This window comes from Heteronotia binoei, chromosome 8 (genome assembly GCF_032191835.1).
Source record: "Heteronotia binoei isolate CCM8104 ecotype False Entrance Well chromosome 8, APGP_CSIRO_Hbin_v1, whole genome shotgun sequence".
Classification (NCBI taxonomy): Eukaryota; Metazoa; Chordata; class Lepidosauria; order Squamata; family Gekkonidae; genus Heteronotia; species Heteronotia binoei.
In genome coordinates, this window is record NC_083230.1 from 7,616,923 (window position 1) to 7,636,970 (window position 20,048).

Here is a 20,048-nt window from a genome sequence, read left to right on the forward strand (position 1 = left end):
TTCAATATATAGGACAGGATCCTACCAAACTGTTCAAATAAATTTCCCTTTGATGGAGAAAGATTTCTTCCAATGCAGAAAGATATTCCTCCCCCCCCCCCCGGAGGAAAGCTTGAGTGAAAGGAAATAATAGGATATAACACATTATACTGGCTAGCTCATGCAATGAAGCCAACATTCATGTTTTGTTTTTCAAATCAACTAGAAATTATCAGGAGCTACAGCTTCATCAAAGTACACTTTAACTGGAAAAAGAGTTACAACACACTTTATTTTTTGAGTGTAAGCCATTTCTGAGTCTCTGTATTGGGAGAACAGCAAAATTAAAGTATTTTAAATACATTACTTTAGTTAATTATTTGCCCTGTCAGGAGTGAAAAAGCACCATCATACATTCCTGGAGTCCTCTCTCGCAATGGAGGCCCAGGTAGCAGCCACTACCAGATTCGCCTTTTTCCATCTTCGGCGGGTAGGGCAGTTGGCCCCCTTCCTGGAGCATGCTGACTTAGCAATGGTGATCTACTCCACAGTCACCTTGAGAATAGATCACTGTAATGTTCTCTACATGGGGCTACCCTTTACTCTGACTCAGAAACTACAGCTAGTGCAGAAAGCTGCGGCACGGCTTTTAATGGGGCTCCCTTGTTGGGAGCACATTCAGCCAGTGCTGAAAGAGCAGCACTGGCTACCTATCCGAGTCTGTTTCAAGGTGTTGGTATTGACCTTTAATGCCCTTTATGGTCGGGGGCCTGCCTATCTACGGGACCACCTTTCTCCGCATGTTCCCCAGTGAGCACTGCGTTCAGGGATACAAAATCTACTGTCCATCCCTGGACCAAAGGAGGCCAGGTTATGCTCCACAAGGGCTAGGGCCTTCTCGGTGGCAGCACCAGGAATGTGGAATGCCCTCCCGGAGGCAAAAAGGGCCCTGCAGGATCTTTCTACCTTCCGCAGGGCCTGCAAGACAGAACTGTTCCGACAGGCATTTAACATCTGATCCGGGAGGAGACTGCCACCTCACATCTCTGAAGAGCTATGATTACTACCTGATCACCGTCAGGAAAAGAATCCACCTATTAAAGACAGCACCATAGAATGTTTTTAGAATGTTTTAATTGTAATTGTACTTTATTGGTTTTTAAATTGTAAATGCAAATATTTTAAGTGATTGTTAGCCACCCTGAGTCCGCTTGCGGAGAGGGCGGGATAGAAATTTAAGGTAAATAAAATAAATAAATATATATATAACAGGGAGACTTATATCAGGAGAAAAATGCTTTATTATATACTTCCAGGTTGCTTGTATTTAGTATACATAACTGCATATGGCAGTTGTGTCTACAGTCTTTCACACAAGTTGCAGAAATTCCACAAATCAGTGACTGAGACTAAAAACTGCACAGGCTAATACAAGGGGCTTACATTAACCTAATAGATTTTATTCTATTTTTTCCCTACTTGAACATCTGACCTACATGCCATATGACAAATTACTTATGAAATACCTCTGAATGCAGCTTCTTGTAAAGCATGGGGACGCTGCTGTTTGAAAAAAGTAAGTTTCACAGGGGTTTTCTGATCTTGGATCCAAACAACCTAACAACATATAGCATCACATCCTATATGGCAAGCAGTACGTAGACTACTGGATGTAAGAATGAGACACTAAAATGTCTATATGCAACAATCTCTCCATTCTTATGACAAAATAAACACACAGTAAGATTTCTGACTTGAAGGCAATGGAACTAGCACATAAAATGCCAGCACATAAAAAATTATGTATGGAATTTCTATCCTGCCCTCCCCTGCAAGGGGGTTTAGAATGGGTCACACAACCAATATTCCCTCTAAGCTGTGGAATCTTGTGAGCAAAAATCCTACTTCGTGAGCTACTGGCATTAAAGTTGTGAGCTACTGCATTAGTTTGCTCTGGGGCCATTTTTTCTGAGCTAAGACAAAAATCTATGAGCTGGAGGGTAAAAAACTGTGATCTAGCTCACACTAACTCAGCTTACAGGGAAAGCTGGTCACAACAAATAGTTAAAACAGGCATAATTAATATACAATACATGCAATTTAAAATCTGTAAACCCAACAGTAAGACAGATCATGGTGAGCTAAAATGAACAAAGCTTCCTGGTGCAAGCTGTAAGTATGCCCGAGGGCCAATACAGAGATGGGAGATGGATGAAGTGTCTGCCAGTAGGGCAACTTAATAAAGTGCAGAGTATAAGGCAGATTAGGGCAGGGGAGGCTGACATTTGTGGCCTCAACGAAAGGCCTGGCACAATAACTCCATCTTACAGGACCTGTGGAACTGTAATAGGTCCTGCAGGGCCCTGATTTCACAAGGGAAAGCGTTCCACTAGGCTAGAGCCAGAGCCAAAAAGGTTCTGGCTCTGGTTGAGGCCAAACGGATGTCTTTTGGGCCAGGGATTACCAAAAGATGTTGTTTAGCTAAGTGTAAAGCTCTTCAGAAGATATATTGGAAGAGATAGTCCCCCAGATACATTGGCCCCAGTCCACATAGGACTTAAAAGGTTAATACTATAACCTTGAACTTGTCTAGGTACTCAACTGGAAGCCAGTTTGGGACAGGAGCGAAGCACTAGCTGGATAAGTACCTACAAGGGAATCCCAGTCAGGAACTGAGTCACTGTATTTTGAGCCAGCTGAAGTTTCTGGGTCAAATTCAAGGGCAATCCTGTGTAGAGAGAGTTACAGTAATCCAGCCTGGAGATGACCACTGCATGGATCACTGTGGCTAGATTGTTAAGAGAGATAGGGGACCAGTTGCCTGACCAGATGGAGATGATAAAAGCTGATCTGGCAATATTTGTGATCTGGGCCTCCACTAACAGTGAGGCATCCACTCCTACGCTCCTCACCATGGCATCAGCGCCATGGTGTTGGGAGTTGGACTCCCCACCCCCAAATGGCCCAGGCACAGGACCTCTATCTTCAATGGATTTTGCTTCAGTCAACTCTTCTGTAACCAACCAGCCCCAGCCAGATGATGGAGTCCGTCTGCCCATCCAGCTACAGACACAGCTGGGCAGTGGTCATTTTGTAGAAACATGGGTGGTGGAGCTCATCCAGCTGCACATACTATTCAATGGATGAGGTGGAACTCTTAAAAGGGGAAGGTGGAACTTTCAGAAAGGTTCAGGAGCTGTGCTCCTGTGAGCTCCCACTGAACCTGAGGTCTGCAGCTGGGTATCATCAGCATACTGGTGACAACCCAGCCCAAATCCCAGATCAGTTGGGTGAGGGGTTGCATATAGATGTTAAATAACATCAGGGAGAGGATCGCCCCCTGACAGACACCGCATATCAAAGGGTAATGTGGATAAACCCTCTCCCCAAGAACCACCCTCTGTCACTGACAATGAAGAAAGGAGGCCAGGCACTGCAAGGTGCTCCCCTGTAACCCCATGTTGGTGAGGTGGTGGGTCATAAGATAGTAATCTACCACGTTAAACGCTGCTAAGTCAAGCAGCAACACCAGGGCTGACCTACCTCGATCCAGGTGTCTCCGAGGTCATCCATGAGGATGACCAGCACCATCTCCGTTCCATAGCCAGGCCAGAAGCCAGACTGAAATGGGACCAGTATAGAGGAGTCATCCAGAAAAATCTGGGGCTGTTCAGCTACTGCCCTCTCAACTACATTGTCCAGGAATGGAAGGTTTGACACTGCGCACTAGTTGACTGGAACCACAGGGGCCAGGGATGGTTTCTTCAAGAGCTGTCTCATTGCTGTCCTCTTTAAGGAAGGTCCCTGAACTGAGGGACAAATTGGTAATATTTCCCAGGGGAGCCTGTATTCTGTCTTCACCGGCCTTTACCATTCATGACGGACATGGATCAAGGAAGCAAGTGGTGAGCTTCACAGCTGCCAGAATCAGGGGGACACCGCGACGAGGCTTGGGCCACTTTGGCAAGGCCAGGCTGATTCCAAGTGATTTGAATCGAGTGCTGCAAGAAGTGAGGGAGGGGCGAAACTTCTCCTCCTCCAGCCTGCTCTTCAAAGAACGTTGAATGAGGCCGGGCCCTGTCGAAGCAGGTAGGGCCTCTAAGTCTCCTCTGATCACGCACGGTGGGGGAGGGGTGGAGCGCGGTGCTGGGGAAAGGAAGGGAGGGGACGGGCCCTGGTGGCGAGTCGAGCCTCATTGTGCTTGGCGGGGGGGGGGTGTGACGGAGCAGCGCGTTGTGGCGATGTGAGGACAGAGAGCAGTGGCAGCGAGAGGGGGGTGCCAGAGGGCAGGGAGTGGTGGCCCAGTTGCAAACTGGCCCCAGACCAGGACAGGTCCGCGACCCGGGGTTTGGGAACCCCTGGTCTAAATAATTGAGCTGGGCAAGAGTTCACAGATGCGATGGAAAATGCATAAAATTCCTTCTTTGAAGCTTTCATTCCCGTCTCATAGGGTTTCATTAACATCACAGAATCAAAATAATAGAATCAGGGTTGGAAGCGACCTCCAGGGTCATCTAGTCCAACCCCCTGCACAATGCAGGAAACTCACAAATACCTCCCCCTAAATTCACAGGATCTTCACTGCTGTCAGATGGTTGTCAAAATATCAGGATACTTCCCCAACAGACAGAAAGCTAAAATTTGACAAACACATGGATGAAAAAACGTGGCTGCACTTACCTGTAACTGTCGTTCATCAATGTCTTCTGTGCCTGCACAGGCAGGCCACAAACATAATTTTTTCTTAGCTTTAAGGAACCAAAGGGAAGGCACTCCTCCCCTCCAGAACTGACAAAACAACATTTCCCCAGCTAAATCATCATGTGCTTCAGAAAAGAGGATCCATCTAGCCCTCCGTTCCTGCCTGGCTGCTTAAAGAAGTAAGATATATATGGGACTTCACTGTGGGGCAGGAGGGAACGAAAGTGTGTCTGCACAAAAGACACTGATGAAGAACAGTTACAGATAAGTGCAACCATGTTTTCATCTTCCATCTCCAGTGCAGCCCTACAATTGGGATTAAGCCAGCTACTCACCAGGAAGGAGAAGGGGTCATGCTCTCATTGGAAAAGTGTTTGAAGAACTGCCCTGCCAACTTCTGCATCCTTTCTTTATTGCAGGTCCAGAACACATTGCCTGATGAACTGTCCTTAGTTGATCATATTGTGACCGTACAGATGTCAATGAGTGGTACCTTGAGGTGGAAAGTGAACGAAGACTCTTGTGCCCTGGTGGAATGGGCCTTAATATCAAGGGGGTAGAGTTTACGGGAGGCTTCCGAAGAAGATCAGATGAGGGCTAAAACCCACCTAGATATGGACAGAGAGGATGCTGAATTCTCCTTCTTGGGACCCAAATATCAGACAAAGTTTTGTCAACTTGAAAAGATTTCATCCCGTCAATATAGTATACTATTTGAAATTCTGTGGGCTGCTAGGAGGAGGAATGGGGCAGACTGAGAATGGAACTGAATAACATCAAACAGGGTGCTGGCACAGGGCTGAGGACCCTGGTGATTGGGGGCAGAGGGAGGTGTGGCAGTGGGAGAAGGTCTTGGAATAGAAGGAGAAAGAAATACAGGTATGTTCGATCCCCTTCCAACCTTCATCCCATCCCAAGACACACTGGTGAGAGGACTAGGTTTGTTAACCCCGCCCCCCTTCTACACTGATGCTGGGGAACACTAGATCTATTAATAATAAGACCAAAAAGCTGCAGGACTACCTGACAGCACAAATATGAATCTGGGCCTGTGTGACTGAGACTGGGATGCAGGGGGGAGAAACAGTTGCCCTACAAGAACTGCCCCCCCCCCCGTTTCTCTGTCCTTTATCAGTCCCAAACTCGGGGGTGGGGATGGGGTAGCCTAGCTTATGCAGGAAGATTTCTCCTTCAGGCCACTCCCCATCCCAAAAATTCCCAACATTGTTTATATTGGTCTTGTGTGAGACGCTGAGGTAAACCTGGTTTGTCTGCTTGGTGTACCGACCACATAGTGCACCAGTTGACTGTCTGCTGGAGGCTGCAGCCAGGTGGCCCTTGGAGTTCCCAATATTCTGATTCTTGGGGACTTCAGCATCCACGTTGATTCTGCAACCTCCAGTCAGGAATCAGACCTGGTATCTTCCATGGCAGCACTGGAGTTTACCCAATTTGTTTCAGGCCCCACACATCAAGCAGGTCATATGTTGGACTAGATCTATGGGCTGGGGCTAGATGTGGATCTCACCTCAAGGGAGGAGGTGCCATGGTCTAACCACTTGACTTTGAAGGCCCAGCCAGACATTCCTGCACCCCCCCATGCTCACCCATGGAGACTAATGGATCCAACTGGTTTCCAGAACGTTCTGTGAAATCTGAAGCCCTCCTCCACCACACTGGATGAGCTGATAGAAGACTAAAATCTCCATCTCTCTGATGCTATAGATGATTTTGCCCCCGATGTCCTCTGTGCTTTTGTGGTAAATCATCCCTCTAGTACATTGGACTCAGATGACTTAAGTGAGGTTGGCAGCAGGTTTGGGACAAGGCTACAAGAACATCTTATAGGACACTTATGAAAGCCTATGAGAAGGCAGTGAAAGCAGTGAAGAAGGAATTTTGTTCAGCTTCCATTGCATCCACCAGCTCACACCCAGCACAATTATTTAGGGTGATTCAGTCCCTGACATCTGACAAAAGGGAGCCAAAATAATAAGAAATTGGCTATCAGCTGTGAGACTTTTGTGAGCTTTTTTTGTGGACAAGATTGTGTTGCTCTGCCATGACCTGCTGGCCAATTTTGATACAGTAAGTGAACTAGAGCCCCTTGACTGTCTCTGGATTCAGTCCTTGAAACCTTCAGCCTGCTCTCTTCTGCTGATGTCAACAGTATCCTGAGGGCTACCTCATACCTCCTTAATCTGTGCCCCTTGGAGCTGGTTAAAGCAGGCAATGAGAGAATACGGGGCCCGCTGATGGATATTGTTAACTTGCCCCTGGCAACAGGGGCTTATCCAGAGGGTCTCACGGAGACCGTGGTTATACTGCTCTTGAAGAAACCATCTTTGGATTCTATTGATCTCACCAATTACCACCCAGTGTCATCATTCTTGGACAAGGTAATTGAGAAGGTGGTATCTGAACAGCTGCAGGATTTTCTGGATGAAACATTAGTGTTGGATCCATTCCAATCCAGCTTCCACCCCAGCCATGTTGACAGTCGATCTCTGCAGACAGCTGGATCAAGGTGGGTCAGTGCTACTATTAATGCTAGATCTGACGGCAGCATTTGACACAATCGATTACGATCTTTTGGCCCATCACCTCAACGACAAAGGAGTTCAGGGGTTGGCCCTTCAGTGGCTGACCTTCTTTCTCCATGGTTAAGGACAAAGGCTGGTGATGGGAGAGTGTCCTCTAGATACCACCTAATATGTCGGGTCCCTCAGAAGGCATTCCTCTCCCCAATGTTGTTCAACATCTATATGCTCCCCCTTGCCTGGATGGTGCAGAGTTTCGGGCTTGGGTGTCCTCAGTACGCTGACAACACCCAGCTATATCTGTTATTGGATGGTCACCTGGACTCTGTCCCACAAAGTTTGGTTGTGAGTTTTGACGCTGTGGTTGGATGGCTGAAGCAGAGTAGGTTGAAACTGAATCCAACTAAGATGGAGGTTCCGTGTCTGGGTGGGGAGGCCCTTGGGATCAGGGCATAGATTACCTGCTTTTAACAGGGCACCATTAACACTGGCACAATCTGTTAGGAGTTTGGGTGTGATCTTGGATGCCTCCTTGAGTATGAAGGCACAAGTCACTCATATTGCCAAACTGGCATTTTTTCATCAGCACCAGGCACAGCAATGGGCCCCTTTCCTATTGAAGTTTGTCCTAGGCACAGTAATCAATACAATGGTCACATTCAGATTAGACAACTGTAACTCCCTCTACGCTGGCCTGCCCTTGAGACTGACCTGGAAACTCCAACTGATCCAGAATGCAGTGGGAAGAGTCCTGATGGGAACATTACATACAGTACATAAATGACGTGTGCTGCACCAACTGTGCTGGCTCCCAGTGGAGTACCAAGAAGTTCAAGGCTTTGATATTGACCTATAAGGCCTCGAGCATCAGGGACCAATGTATCTAGAAGAAGATGAAGATACTGAATTTATATCCTGCCCTATACTCTGAATCTCAGTGTCTCAGAGTGGTCACAATCTCCTTTACCTTCCCCCACCCCCACAACAGACACCCTGTGAGGTGAGCTCTTACAGCAGCTGCCCTCTCAAGGACAACCCCTACGAGAGCTATGGCTGACCCAAGGCCATTCCAGCAGCTGCAAGTGGAAGAGTGGGGAATCAAACCTGATTCTCCCAGATAAGAGTCCATGCACTTAACCACTACACCATGCACTTAACCACTACACCAAACTGTCTACAGGACTGTCTCCTCCAGCATGTCTTCAGAAGGGCATTGCACTCTCAGGATAACAACCTGTTAGTGGTCTCTGGCCCTAAAGATGTCCAGCTGTCCTCATCAAGGGCCAGGGCCTTCTTGGTCCTGGCCCCAAATGGGTGGAACTCTGCCAAATTCCATCAGGACGCTGTGGGACCTTATGCAATTCTGCAGGGCCTGTCAGGTAGAGATCTTTGATTGAGGACAGTGATGTTCTCATCCTAAACTGGCACCCTGTCTGTTTCAAGCTTGCTACCCTATCTACCCCTGCAAAGTAGTCAGCAGTCTGCAATTTAGATAAAATTATCACTTACCATCTGTTCTTAAATTTCTCCATGTTCTAAAATGTATTTTAACTATGTTTTATTGTAATGTTTTAATATACTGTAAATTGCCCAGAACCCGGAGTAGCATAAATTTTAATAACAACGATAGCAGTAACAATATAGTAGGGCCCTTGGTGAAGGTAGTACATGGTTTGGATGGACCATTAATGGTTGGAAAGGTAGATTATGCTTAACCTGTAGGCAATAGAATTCAAAATCCCTGCTATGTGAATGGCTCTGAGAGATCTGGTTTTTGACAGCCACTATCCAAATTGCAACAGCTTCCATTCATGGAGTCTGCAACCTTGTGCTCATCGTTTGTTCAGAAAATGCATGGTAGTTGTGTTGTCTGTCTGAACCAGAACTCTCTTGGCACAGAGAATATCTATGAGAGAAGTAAGGGCAAAACACACTGCATAAAATTCAAGTATATTAATATGTTGAAGTCCCTTATCCAGTACGGACCACCTGCCCTGTATGGAATGGGCACCCCACCTCATTCAAGGAAGCATCTGTAATCAGGGTAGTCTCCAGAGACCCAAAACCAAAATCAGTCCCTGCAAACAGGTTGACGTCTTCTTTCCACCACTGAAGGGACCTGGAGACTGAGTTGGGGTGGAGAAACAACGACCCAGGGCATGCCTCATGGAGTCAAATTTGCTAATGAACCATTTTTGTAGGTCATACATATGATGTCTGGCCAAGGGCATAACTGCTGTAGACAAAGACATCAGACAAAGCATGCATTGGACTTAAGAGATTGCCATCTGCCTTTTCCTAAAGAAAACAGAGGCCATGTTCTTAATTGTTCTACCGCTATCTCAGGGTAAGAAGGCCTTAGTATTCAGTGAATCTAGAAAAAATTCCCAGTAAACTAACCAGGTGGGAGGGTTCCAAGAGGGATTTTTCTCTATATGGCAAGTGACCAGAACCATGTGTACCTCTAGAAGCTCAATAGAGGAATTAACAATGAGCTGGTCATCCAAGAAGGGGAAGATGGCACATCCCTGTGTTCTCAGGCATGCCACAACAACCGCCATACACTTGGCAAAGACCCTAGGGCCGTGGCAAGACTAAATGGGAAGGCAGAGTATTGGAAAATCTCAGAGCTGTATCTAAAGCACAGGTACTTTCTACATGAGGGGTGAGTGGTGATGTGGAAATAGCATCCTTGAGATCTAATGTCACAAATCATTAGATGTAAGGAACTCCACAACTGATGAGAGAGAGCCCATTCTTAAATTTGGATATCTTAAAAAACTTAATTTCCTTAAATCAAGGATGGGCCTACAGCCCCCATCCTTTCTGTCAATAAGAAAAAATATTGAATGAAAACCCCATAACTGGAGACTATAATCAAAACTATCAGAGCAAACAGACTGCCATTCCTTATAGAAGTGGACAAGCCTATTCCTGAAAATGGGACTCTCTGCCTGCGACCGCACAGTTAGTCAGAACTTCTGCAGATATTGACTCTAATCCCTCTGGGAAGCTTGTTGGTTTGCACACCTAGGTCGGGTAGCACTCCTTATTTTCTGGACGTGGGAAGCCTGGTATTGGCAACGATGATAGGTTGAGTAGCACTCTTCCTTTTCTGGAAGGGGAGAACTTGGTACTGGCAATGAGGATACTGCTGAATAACCTGGTAGTATTGCTGCCTTTGATCATGATAGGAGTGGCAAAATCCTGCTGGTGCAGAGTGAAATGCTGACATGGGGCTGTAGATGGCAGGACCCCAAGGAATTTGGCAGTTTATCTATTATTTTAAACCATAAAGAGAAACTCATTAGTGGTCTGTGAAAAAAGGCTTGAGCCTTCAAAAGGCAAATCCACTCTGTACTGTGTGTTTCTAGAGGGAGGGCCATTGTGTGCAACCAGGAACGCTTCTCAAAACAACGGCTGAAGCCATAGATCATGCAGATGATCCTGCAAGCAGGCGCATTTATCTCCTGCTTGAAGAGCTTTATCAGATATGATCAGTTTGTCCAGTGAACAAGGTTCCTCAGATAGGGTATCAAGATACTGCGACAGCTTCTCTCACAGGAAGAGCTGGTAGCCCCCCCCCCCCAATGGCTTGGTAGTTCAAAATCCTGAAGTTTAAGGTTGCTGAAGAATATATTTTGTGACCCAGTGAGTCCAGATGCCAACTGTTCCTATCAGCTGGAGGTGAATATTGACCTTCCCTTTGGCGTGTCTGCATCTCCTCAGTGATGAGGGAAGAAGGTGGGTGGATAGAAAATAGCAGAAATCCTGCTTTGATCTTATAAAGACTTTTCACGCCATGGGAGGTCACCGGTGTGGGTGCCCAACTGGGGCAGTTAGATCAGCAAGGCCCTTTAAGACCAGGAAGGCCATGATGCCTGAGGAGTCTGGATAAAGACAATTCTGGATTTTATTTTTTTGGTTTGTTATCAGTTGTGGTGACATCAATGTCCAATGCCTTGGCCATTCTCAACATCTGCTTGCCATATAGGCGAAGATTTTGGTTTGAGGAGCTGGGGTAGAAGCGCCAACCTCGCCATCTGGACAAGGTTCTGAACAACTTTCAGACCTGAAGTACAATATCACAGTCCCCTTCTCTTCAGGTTCAGAGTCTGGGGACACCGAAGGCATCAGAAGGACATGCGCTTTATGGCATTTTAATTTGTCATCCAAATTACTATATCCCAGAACAGGTGGTCCCAGATGAGGATGTTGTGTGTAAGAATCAGGCCACTGCTGGAGATAAGCTGGAGACATGCAGTAGAGATGCCATGAGGAGGTGGACAGGGCTGCAGCCACGGTAGGTTTCCAATTGGAGTGGTAGATAGTCCTTACCCTCACCCTGCTCCATCTTGTACTCAGCAAGCAACCTGTCTGGAGAGTCAAGGTAAGGTGATGGGGTACAAGGTGGCACCAAATTAACATCTGGTTCCTGGAAAGAAGACATATGTGGACAGATGTTCATTTCCGATGTTGAGTAGCTGTCTTGTCTTTGTGTTTACTTCAACTTCTTTGGTGGTGCTTCTGAGGAACTGCAGGCTGGAACTGAGGAAGTAGGGGCTGGTAAGTCAGGGTGCATCAATACAAAGATGTGAGTGTTGGCACAGATCTCTTTGGCTGTGATTGATGTTTTCCAGCTATTAGAACCATCAGAAGCTAGCATATCAATGGGGGACCGGAACAAGGCTCCTGTGCCAGAACCAACAGGGCTGACCAAAGCGAAGAGGGTGCTTTGGGCCAAGCCAGTCTCTGAACTTACTTGGACGATTCCAATGAGGTGAGGGGCTTTCTCCCAAGGAGCTGCTATAAGAGAGAATGCTCTGAATATCTTGAAACATTTTGTTTATTTTTTCAAAGATAGAAAATATTCCTGAATATTGTAATTATGTTTTATTATCTGCTACTATATTTGAAAAAAAAAATATTTTATTAATATAGCAGCTTTCCCTTGTATGTAACTATTCATGATATCTGAAAATGTTTTGATGAATTTTTATTTCCCCTAACTCCCTTTTCCTTCAGTATCCTAACTTTTTTTGAGAATTTTTTTTTAAGAGAATGTCTGTTGGAACACATCTTCAGAGGAAAGGCCTGGCAGATCTTGCCTGGGCCACATTTTGAGACTCCTCAAAGCACATGAAGTATGAGTCACACTCATTGCTATAGGTCATTTTTGTTGCACACTGTCCACTCTCAGGGAGCCTCTGTGTGGAGCAGTTTTGTGACAGCATCTCCAAAGTTCAGCTGGTATGGTGGAGGATGTGGCAAAAGCACCACAGGATTGCTTTGGGAACCTGTTTGCAGTGCCACTGGTCCAAGAATATTCAATAACAGCACATCTGTGCAAAGTGGTTTTCTTTCACTACAGCCCGCCTTCCACATACTTGGAATGAGGGCTCTCAGGTCGGATCAGATAACGGGACTCTGGGTAGGGTTGCCAGGTCTGTGTTGGAAAATACCTGGAGACTTTGGGGGTGGAGCCACGAGGGGCTGGGGTTTGGAGAGAGGAGAGGCCTCAGCATAGAATCCACCATTTTTAAAAGAGTGCCTTGGTAGACAATGTAAGCTTGAAAGAAAAACTCCACAGCAGGGAGAAACCACTGCATAGAAGCTCAAAGGGAGAAGGGGGTAGGTTGGCAAAAGCCACTCACTCTAATGATAAAGAAGAAACTTTAGAAACTGAGCCCCAGGAGCTCTGTAACCTACAGGGAATGGCTGTCTTCCACTGAAATACTGGGAAAATAAGAAAAATCATGATGACTTGAACAAAGAACAGAGAACAGTAAACTAGAATGGCCCTATCCACATGCTGACAGAAAAGGAACTAAAGACTTGAGGGGCATTCTCCTCCAGAACACATGACAGTTTAGGCAGGAAAATGCTGTTGTAGCAGCTCCAGAGCTGAGGAGCGCCCCACTTTTGGTTCCTTAAAGCTAGGGGAAAAATTCTGTCTGCGGCCGGCCTGCACAGGCACAGTACCAATGTGGGGCTGCACTGAAGAAAGAAGATTAACATCCTTTCCAATTGCTAGAAAAAACGAGTATTTTAAATAGTTCTCATCCTAGGCATCTAACAAGAAATGTCCTTCATAAGCAGCAGAGAACAAGCCAAGGCATGACTCTGGTAGAGCAGAGGGACAGGGGGAGTTTGCATTTCACATGCTTCAACAGTTCCTCAGAGTGGGGAAAGGGGACATTCTAGGAACAACTAGGAATAAGTTTACTGATAAATTATATTTAATAGCTTTACTATAACTGGCACAAAATCTGGAGGGAAAAATAAAGCACCATTTTAGCAAAAGTATCATATTTAAATACCTGCACTTTGATGAGAATCATTTATGCAATTTGAAATGAGAATAATTTATGCAATTTGCTATCAAGCAATGACAACAAGCATGCCCAATAAAAACAGCAAAAGAATACTCACAGGCTTTTGTTGCGGAGCAGTACTCACTGGAGGGGAAAAAATACACCTGGTATCAAATCCACAAGGTAGTGAGTGTACAGTCTATACAATTAGAAATATATAAAAGGAAATCTGCTAATATAAAGGCTGGTGGCCAAATCTCCCCCTATTTTACTCAGTCTCCCACAGTGTAAACAGTCTACTTAAGGAGGAATAATATGAGATCTACAAAACTGATTAGAGGAAGGAATGACTGTACCTCCTGACTCTGGAAGGAGATGAGAGACAAAACGTCAAACACACACTGAGTGCGTTGAAGCCTCACAAAAAGCTCTTTATGCAAACACCGAGAAGACTGGGAAGCCTTGAACCTTGCCATGAGCTTTAAGCTGCCACTTTGCTGGCTTCAGTCTGTTACCTCCCTCCATCTTGGACATGGGACTCTGAGTCTTATGCCAGACTTGCGAGCCTAGTTTTGTACTATTTGCAGAATAACAGGAAGAATGTTGGCAGGAGAACAGATAGAAGCAGGATGTCCAGCCTACTTGCATTGCAGGCATGATGGTAAATGGCCAGCCCACGAGGCATGCCACAAGTTCACAGTCCCCAACGCAATGGAAGTCCGCAGAGGAATCCTACTCTACCACACACCAGAGGCTCTTACGACTATTTTCAAGGTATTTCAGTTCAGTTTACATGTTCCTGGGCACATTCTTTTGTGATGAAAGAGATTCCAAGGATCTTGGCTGTGTTTTGTTTTTATCATTCATCTTCTCCTTAATATTATTCTGACTCCAGAAATATATTTTATTCCATTCAAATAAACCGCCTGTTTTTCTACTTTATCCATATCTGTTTTATTTCCAATCGTGCTCTGGTGCCCTGTATTTTTGAAACAGATCACTAAAACAGAGCGTTGTCATCTAAATCCAAATTTGGACGTGTTTTCCTCTAGCTCTCTTGACTATTATGGTGCAAATCTTGGTGCCGTTTAGGAGGCTGACTCATTCACACTGAACAGGCCACATGGAAAAAAACATGCAAATTATGCGAACACACACATTTTGTGCAAACTTTCTAGCATGTTAACACATATGGTAAAAAGCAATCCATCTGCTTGATCATCCACTTCTCGTGGTGGTGGAAAGTGCCATCAAGTCACAGCTGACTTACGGGAACCTCGTAGGGTTTTCAAGGCAAGAGACGTTCAGAGGTCGTTTGCCTGCCTCCACATCACAAACCTAGTATTCACTGATGGTCTCCTATCTAAATAGGAGACCATCGGACATCCCACAGAATGCTGGCGAGCATAGGCAGAAGTCAATACCGCCTAGATTGGACTGAGACAGCGCTAATAGTTTTAAATTGATAAGTAAATTATGGTTTTATATGTTTTATTGAATTGATTGTTTTTATGATGTTGTGAGCCGCCCTGAGTCCGCTTGCGGAGAGGGCGGGATATAAATGTAAAGTAATAAATAAATAATAAATAAATAAATAAAATACTAGCCAGGGCTGACCCTGCTTGGCTTCTGAGATTGGGCTATCCTGGGCTATCCTAATCAAGGGCCCCTTCTGTTATGATGCTGATGAAATTTAAGGCTAGCAAAGACTAATATAAAAGAAAAGTGGAACAGGGAAGACTATTAGGCCAACACTAAGGATAAAGAACTATATTAAGACACTCACCATAAAAATCATTTGGAACTCACTATTGGTGATTTTAGTATTGCAACTGTGCAACAAAGGAGAGGGAAGCATACATATGCCCATTACACTTAGAATATTACAATGTACATGCAATTTCTTATACAAATATTATCTCCATGTGATAAAATCAGGTGCATTCCAGTTCTTCAAAAGATGCCAACAGATGGGCTCTCTAGCGCTGTCCCCGCCGAAGGCAGGCCCCAAGCCAAGGTTATGGGGGTGAGCAAGCAAGTAGCGGTGCAGTAGTGCAGCTGCTCCTTGCCATTCTATTACTTGACCTAGGAAATGTGGTTGCCAGTAATGTCACTCACCTAGTTCCTTTTTCAGGCTGAGGGACTAAGCCAGGGATGGCCAAACTTGTTTCACATAAGAGCAACAGAATATTTAATCTGTTTAATTGCCCCACATTATCATAGACTATGGAGCTTATTTGCTAGTCCTTTTTAGTGTGTTACCTTCTACAGTACTCTACAGCAGAGATTTCACTAAATACCATATGCTAACAGGTGATACGCTTGTAGTCGGCAGGACACAGAAAGCTTTCTTTATTGTACTTACTATCTTGATATACACTCCATACTTATTGAACTTTTGTTGAGAGAGCAAGCAGAGGAATCTGATGAACGTAAAACCATTTTCCTATTATCTACTTGGAACCAAATGCTGATTGAAACTGTGGCCAAATTCTTATACCTTGCATCTATGAGGAGAGTAATGTATTAGCAGGCAGGGCCATGATTGCCAGGATTCCTCTCTATGACATTGATATAACTGCTACGTCAATAAAGTTGCTATATTATTACAGAGAGAGAGAGAGAGAGAGAGAGAGAGAGAGAGAGAGAGAGAGAGGCAAGAATGAAAGCAGCCTTGAGCTGCTGGAACAACATCTTATTTATTTCAATTTTTACCTGATCTTTGATGGCAATAAACTGAAGTACTAGATAACAAGAACTATTTGTTTCCTGAAATTTCTCTTAAAATTTAATATTTTGGCAAGCATTCTCTAGCTCACTCAGTTGGAAACAAATGAGAAAGAGGAAAGAAGGAAGGAATATAGATGGAGAAGGAGGGAAGAAGAGGTGGAAAGAAAGCAACTTTAATTTTAAATACATTCTCCAAGCTGCCAGCTAGCTTGACAAAGGGATTTAGAGACAAATGCATTCTCCAAGTTGGCTGCCAGGGCAGAGGGGGCTTCAAGAGCCACACAATATGTGTGAAAGAGCCACATGTGGCTCCTGAGCCACAGTTTGGCCACCCCTGGAGTAGACAGTGCCAGCTCTTGGCTCCAACAGCAACAAGCTGCAGTTATTTCCTTCCTGTGCTTCCCAGAACAGGGACAGGAGAAATCTTGTTGAGATTGCCACTGTCAAAGTGTGACTGCACATGCTTACCTCTGAAGGATGTCTAGGCCTGCTGCTTTCTGCTCTGGGGATCACAGGAAGTTAGCAGCAGCTGCTTGTTACCAGTAACGCTAAGCACGACAGCTTACGCTCTCTCGCTGTGGCGGAACTACTACTACTACTACTACTGTTCCTTGCTTAATTGCCCCATGCCAGCTTGCGCTGGACTCTGGGTGATGTACAACTTGAATTAAAACAATATACAAGTTAAAAATAGACATTTTAGAAATTTTAAGTGGTGCCCTATAGGACTGTGTTTACATTTTGAACTGCCAGGGTGTCATATCCGGAGGGGGGGGAGGAAGTCATACAAAGAATTGGGCGGGAGGGTAGGAAAGAAGGTGCCATCCGAATAACAAACTGTTGCTGCCCTCGACCAAAGGCCTGTGGAACATCTCTGCCTTATAGGCCCTATGGGATTGCATAAGTTCCCTCAGGGCCCTGATGTCATCTGGCAGAAAATTCCACCAGGTTGGGGCCAGGACCAAAAAGTTCCTGGCCCTGGTTGAGGACAGCTGCACCTCCACAGGGCCAGGGATCACCAGAGCACTGTTATCAGAAGAACATGATGCTCTTCTAGGTATGTACCGGAGGAGACCATCCTGCAAATATGTTGGTCCCAGACCACTCCAGGCCTCAAGTGCTGCTCACTTGTTTACCCAGAGCTTTCCTGCACAAGGGCTCTTGTTTTGTGCTTTCTTAGCTGTTGATCTGATAGCAGCAGAATAACGTCAAGCTTCTACACAAGTTCCCTTCTCTTCGTCTGCAGTTTTTTAGCTGTCACATGAGGGGGTTTTTCTATAGGTGTGTCTCAGTTCAATTGGGTTTCAGAGGGAGAGTGCTGTCATCACCATTAATGACACAGCACCACCTCTTTTTTGAAGGAGGACCACGATATTATAGAGGAGGAGGAACTCTGTGAGGCAGGTGGGGCTGAGAGAGCTCTCTCAAGAACTTGTGATTGACCTAAGGTCACAACAGCAGCTGCATGTGGAGGAGTGGGGAATCAAACCTGTTTCTCCCAGATTAGAGTCCACACTCTTCAGCACTACACCAAACTGGCTCTGTGTGCTGTACATCAATCCAATGCTAAAAGGGAGGATGCATACATATATGGGAACCACCATATGGTCCCTGTGGATACATGTTCTCCACTCTAAGGTTCACCCCAATATTAGAAAGCTTGGCGCCTCAAATGGTTGTTAAAAGTTTTCCTGATGTCAAACAGAAGGCAAATACAGAGGAATCAACTGCTCACTCATTCAGTCAATGGCTAATGTTGTCAGGTAAATGTCTCTATCAGGCCAAGAACAACTAAGCAGGTGAGAAGGGTCATTCTGAGACAGTCCCCACCAGAATAAAGTGATAACAAATATCTCCCAAAACCCATAAAATATTAAATTCCCATGAAAAAATAAATACAGTAAAAGGGGGACAATTCTGGATCCCAAGGCACATGCCTTACAGAGAGAGATTGTCATCTGAGTGTTCTTTTTAAAAAAATCAACAACTTCCCTATGCAAAATATTTCTTGGGTTGCGGGGAGAGGTCCTATCAACAGAGCCAAGAAGGAAGGAAGACTGAGTGGCCCAGAGGAGCAATGAGCCTTCAGGAAGTTCTAGGAAGCAAATGGCCATGGCAAAAAAACAACAACAACAGGGCAGAGAAAGAACACTGCAAGTACATGGGAGGAGTACTGATTACTCCTGTTATTCTGATATATCAATTTCAGACAAGTGTTTTAAAAATGATTAACAGATAATTTACTGACACAAGTGACAAATTTGTCTTATTACTGAGGGAGGGAAAGAGAGCACAGGGCAGGGGTATCCCACAGTCATGAACTATGCAGCAGAAAGTGGGCAGGGGGTGGGAGGAACCAACAAAAGAGCAGGAAATATTACACACGTAAACAAACACGACTCATAACTGGTTCTTTGAAAAAGACTAAGGTAAAAGTGCTCCCAAAAGAAGTGTGTGTGTGTGGGGGGGGGGGATATGAGACAAAAGCTAGAGGATAAACCAAAGTATTTTGGGGCTAGAATGGATGCAATAATACCATGTGGAAATGCCTCAGAGGACCAGAGGAAGAGCAGTGAGAGCAGACAAGAACAGCTGCACTACCGCCACTCATTCACCTCTCAGGGCACTGGAGACTCACACCTGACCTCAGGGGGCTGGGAACAGAAAGAGGAAATTTGGCTCTCTCCTCTTGGATCTTTGGACCTGCACAAACAGTGGCAAATGGATTTTCCTCTTCCTCCTTCTGCCACAAAGCAGAGAGAGAAAGCAGCAGCTATGGCTCACCACTGATGGATGCAGAGTGGCAGGTCAGAAATCGGCAATGGGCCCAGCCAGTGATGGGCTCTTCTGGTGTCCTGAGACCCCCAGCTGCTGCCCAACATCCTGATAAAGGCACAAAGAAAAGTATTACATTAAGCGGGAGGAGTTCATGTGTTTCATAGCCTGAAGGAAATGAACAGGCCATAGTGGTTTGCCTCAAATTGAAAAAGTACTTCCTTCTATATAAAATTATTCTGAACAGTCTTCCGAATACTACACTGAAGAAATAAGAAAACATAGGCTGAGAACAAATGGGAATTTAAAGTTGCCCGGGGGGCGGGAGGCAGGCGGACCAAAAAAGTGCATCCACACACACACACACACACACCTGCCTCCTGTCCCTGTTCCGCCCGTCCCACCCCCAGCTTGCCGGGAGCCAGCTCAAAAAGGCACCACTTTGAAAGTGGTGCCTTTTTGCTTAGGTGTCTGTCTGGAAGGCCGGGAAGTGCCCAGGGAGCTGCAGATGGGATGTGTGAATGTTCCAGACGCTCCCTGGGCACCCACGGCCCACCCCTTTTCCAAGTACTGTCCGGAACTTCCAGGATGCTCTATTTCTGGCTGGCTCTCTTTGGGGCGGCTTGAAGCCAGCCTTCTGCTATCAGCCACAGCGTACTTTATTCAATTCAAGGGAAATTTCAATAAAATGTCAATGTGTTTCATTAAAGGATTCCAATGATGATGCCCCTATTATTCTACCCCACTGAGCAAATTTTGAAGCATTCTTCCAGCCTAAAGGGCCTTAAAATGAGTCTCCTGTTGTAGAAACCTCCTTAGGCTACAGAAAGAACCCACAGGGGTTCCAGTTCAATGGAAGTTAAAGACTTAATCTGTCACTTAGCTGCATGCGCCAATACAAGCAAGATGTTCTACATAGCTAACCACAATTCTGAGTGCATGAGGAAGTGGACTGCTAGGACAGGAATCCCCTCACACATAAAGAACTGGATGAAAGAGGAGTCTAGAT

The 20,048-nt window shown here is 45.4% G+C and overlaps 1 protein-coding gene across 6 annotated transcripts in view; it reads right to left on the reverse strand.

Annotated features, from left to right (window-relative positions):
• Positions 1-20,048, reverse strand: part of SRPK2 (SRSF protein kinase 2) — a 173,818-nt gene that overhangs the window by 64,745 nt on the left and 89,025 nt on the right. For 3 of the 6 annotated variants that reach the window (XM_060244709.1, XM_060244707.1, XM_060244708.1), the window contains exons 8-9: positions 19,049-19,147; positions 13,653-13,678 (exon numbers count right to left, since the gene is read on the reverse strand). In XM_060244709.1, the coding sequence (XP_060100692.1) occupies positions 13,653-13,678; positions 19,049-19,147 (125 nt within the window). The remainder of the gene's footprint in view (positions 1-13,652; positions 13,679-19,048; positions 19,148-20,048) is intronic. The other 3 variants (XM_060244710.1, XM_060244712.1, XM_060244711.1) reach the window with 1 other exon arrangement.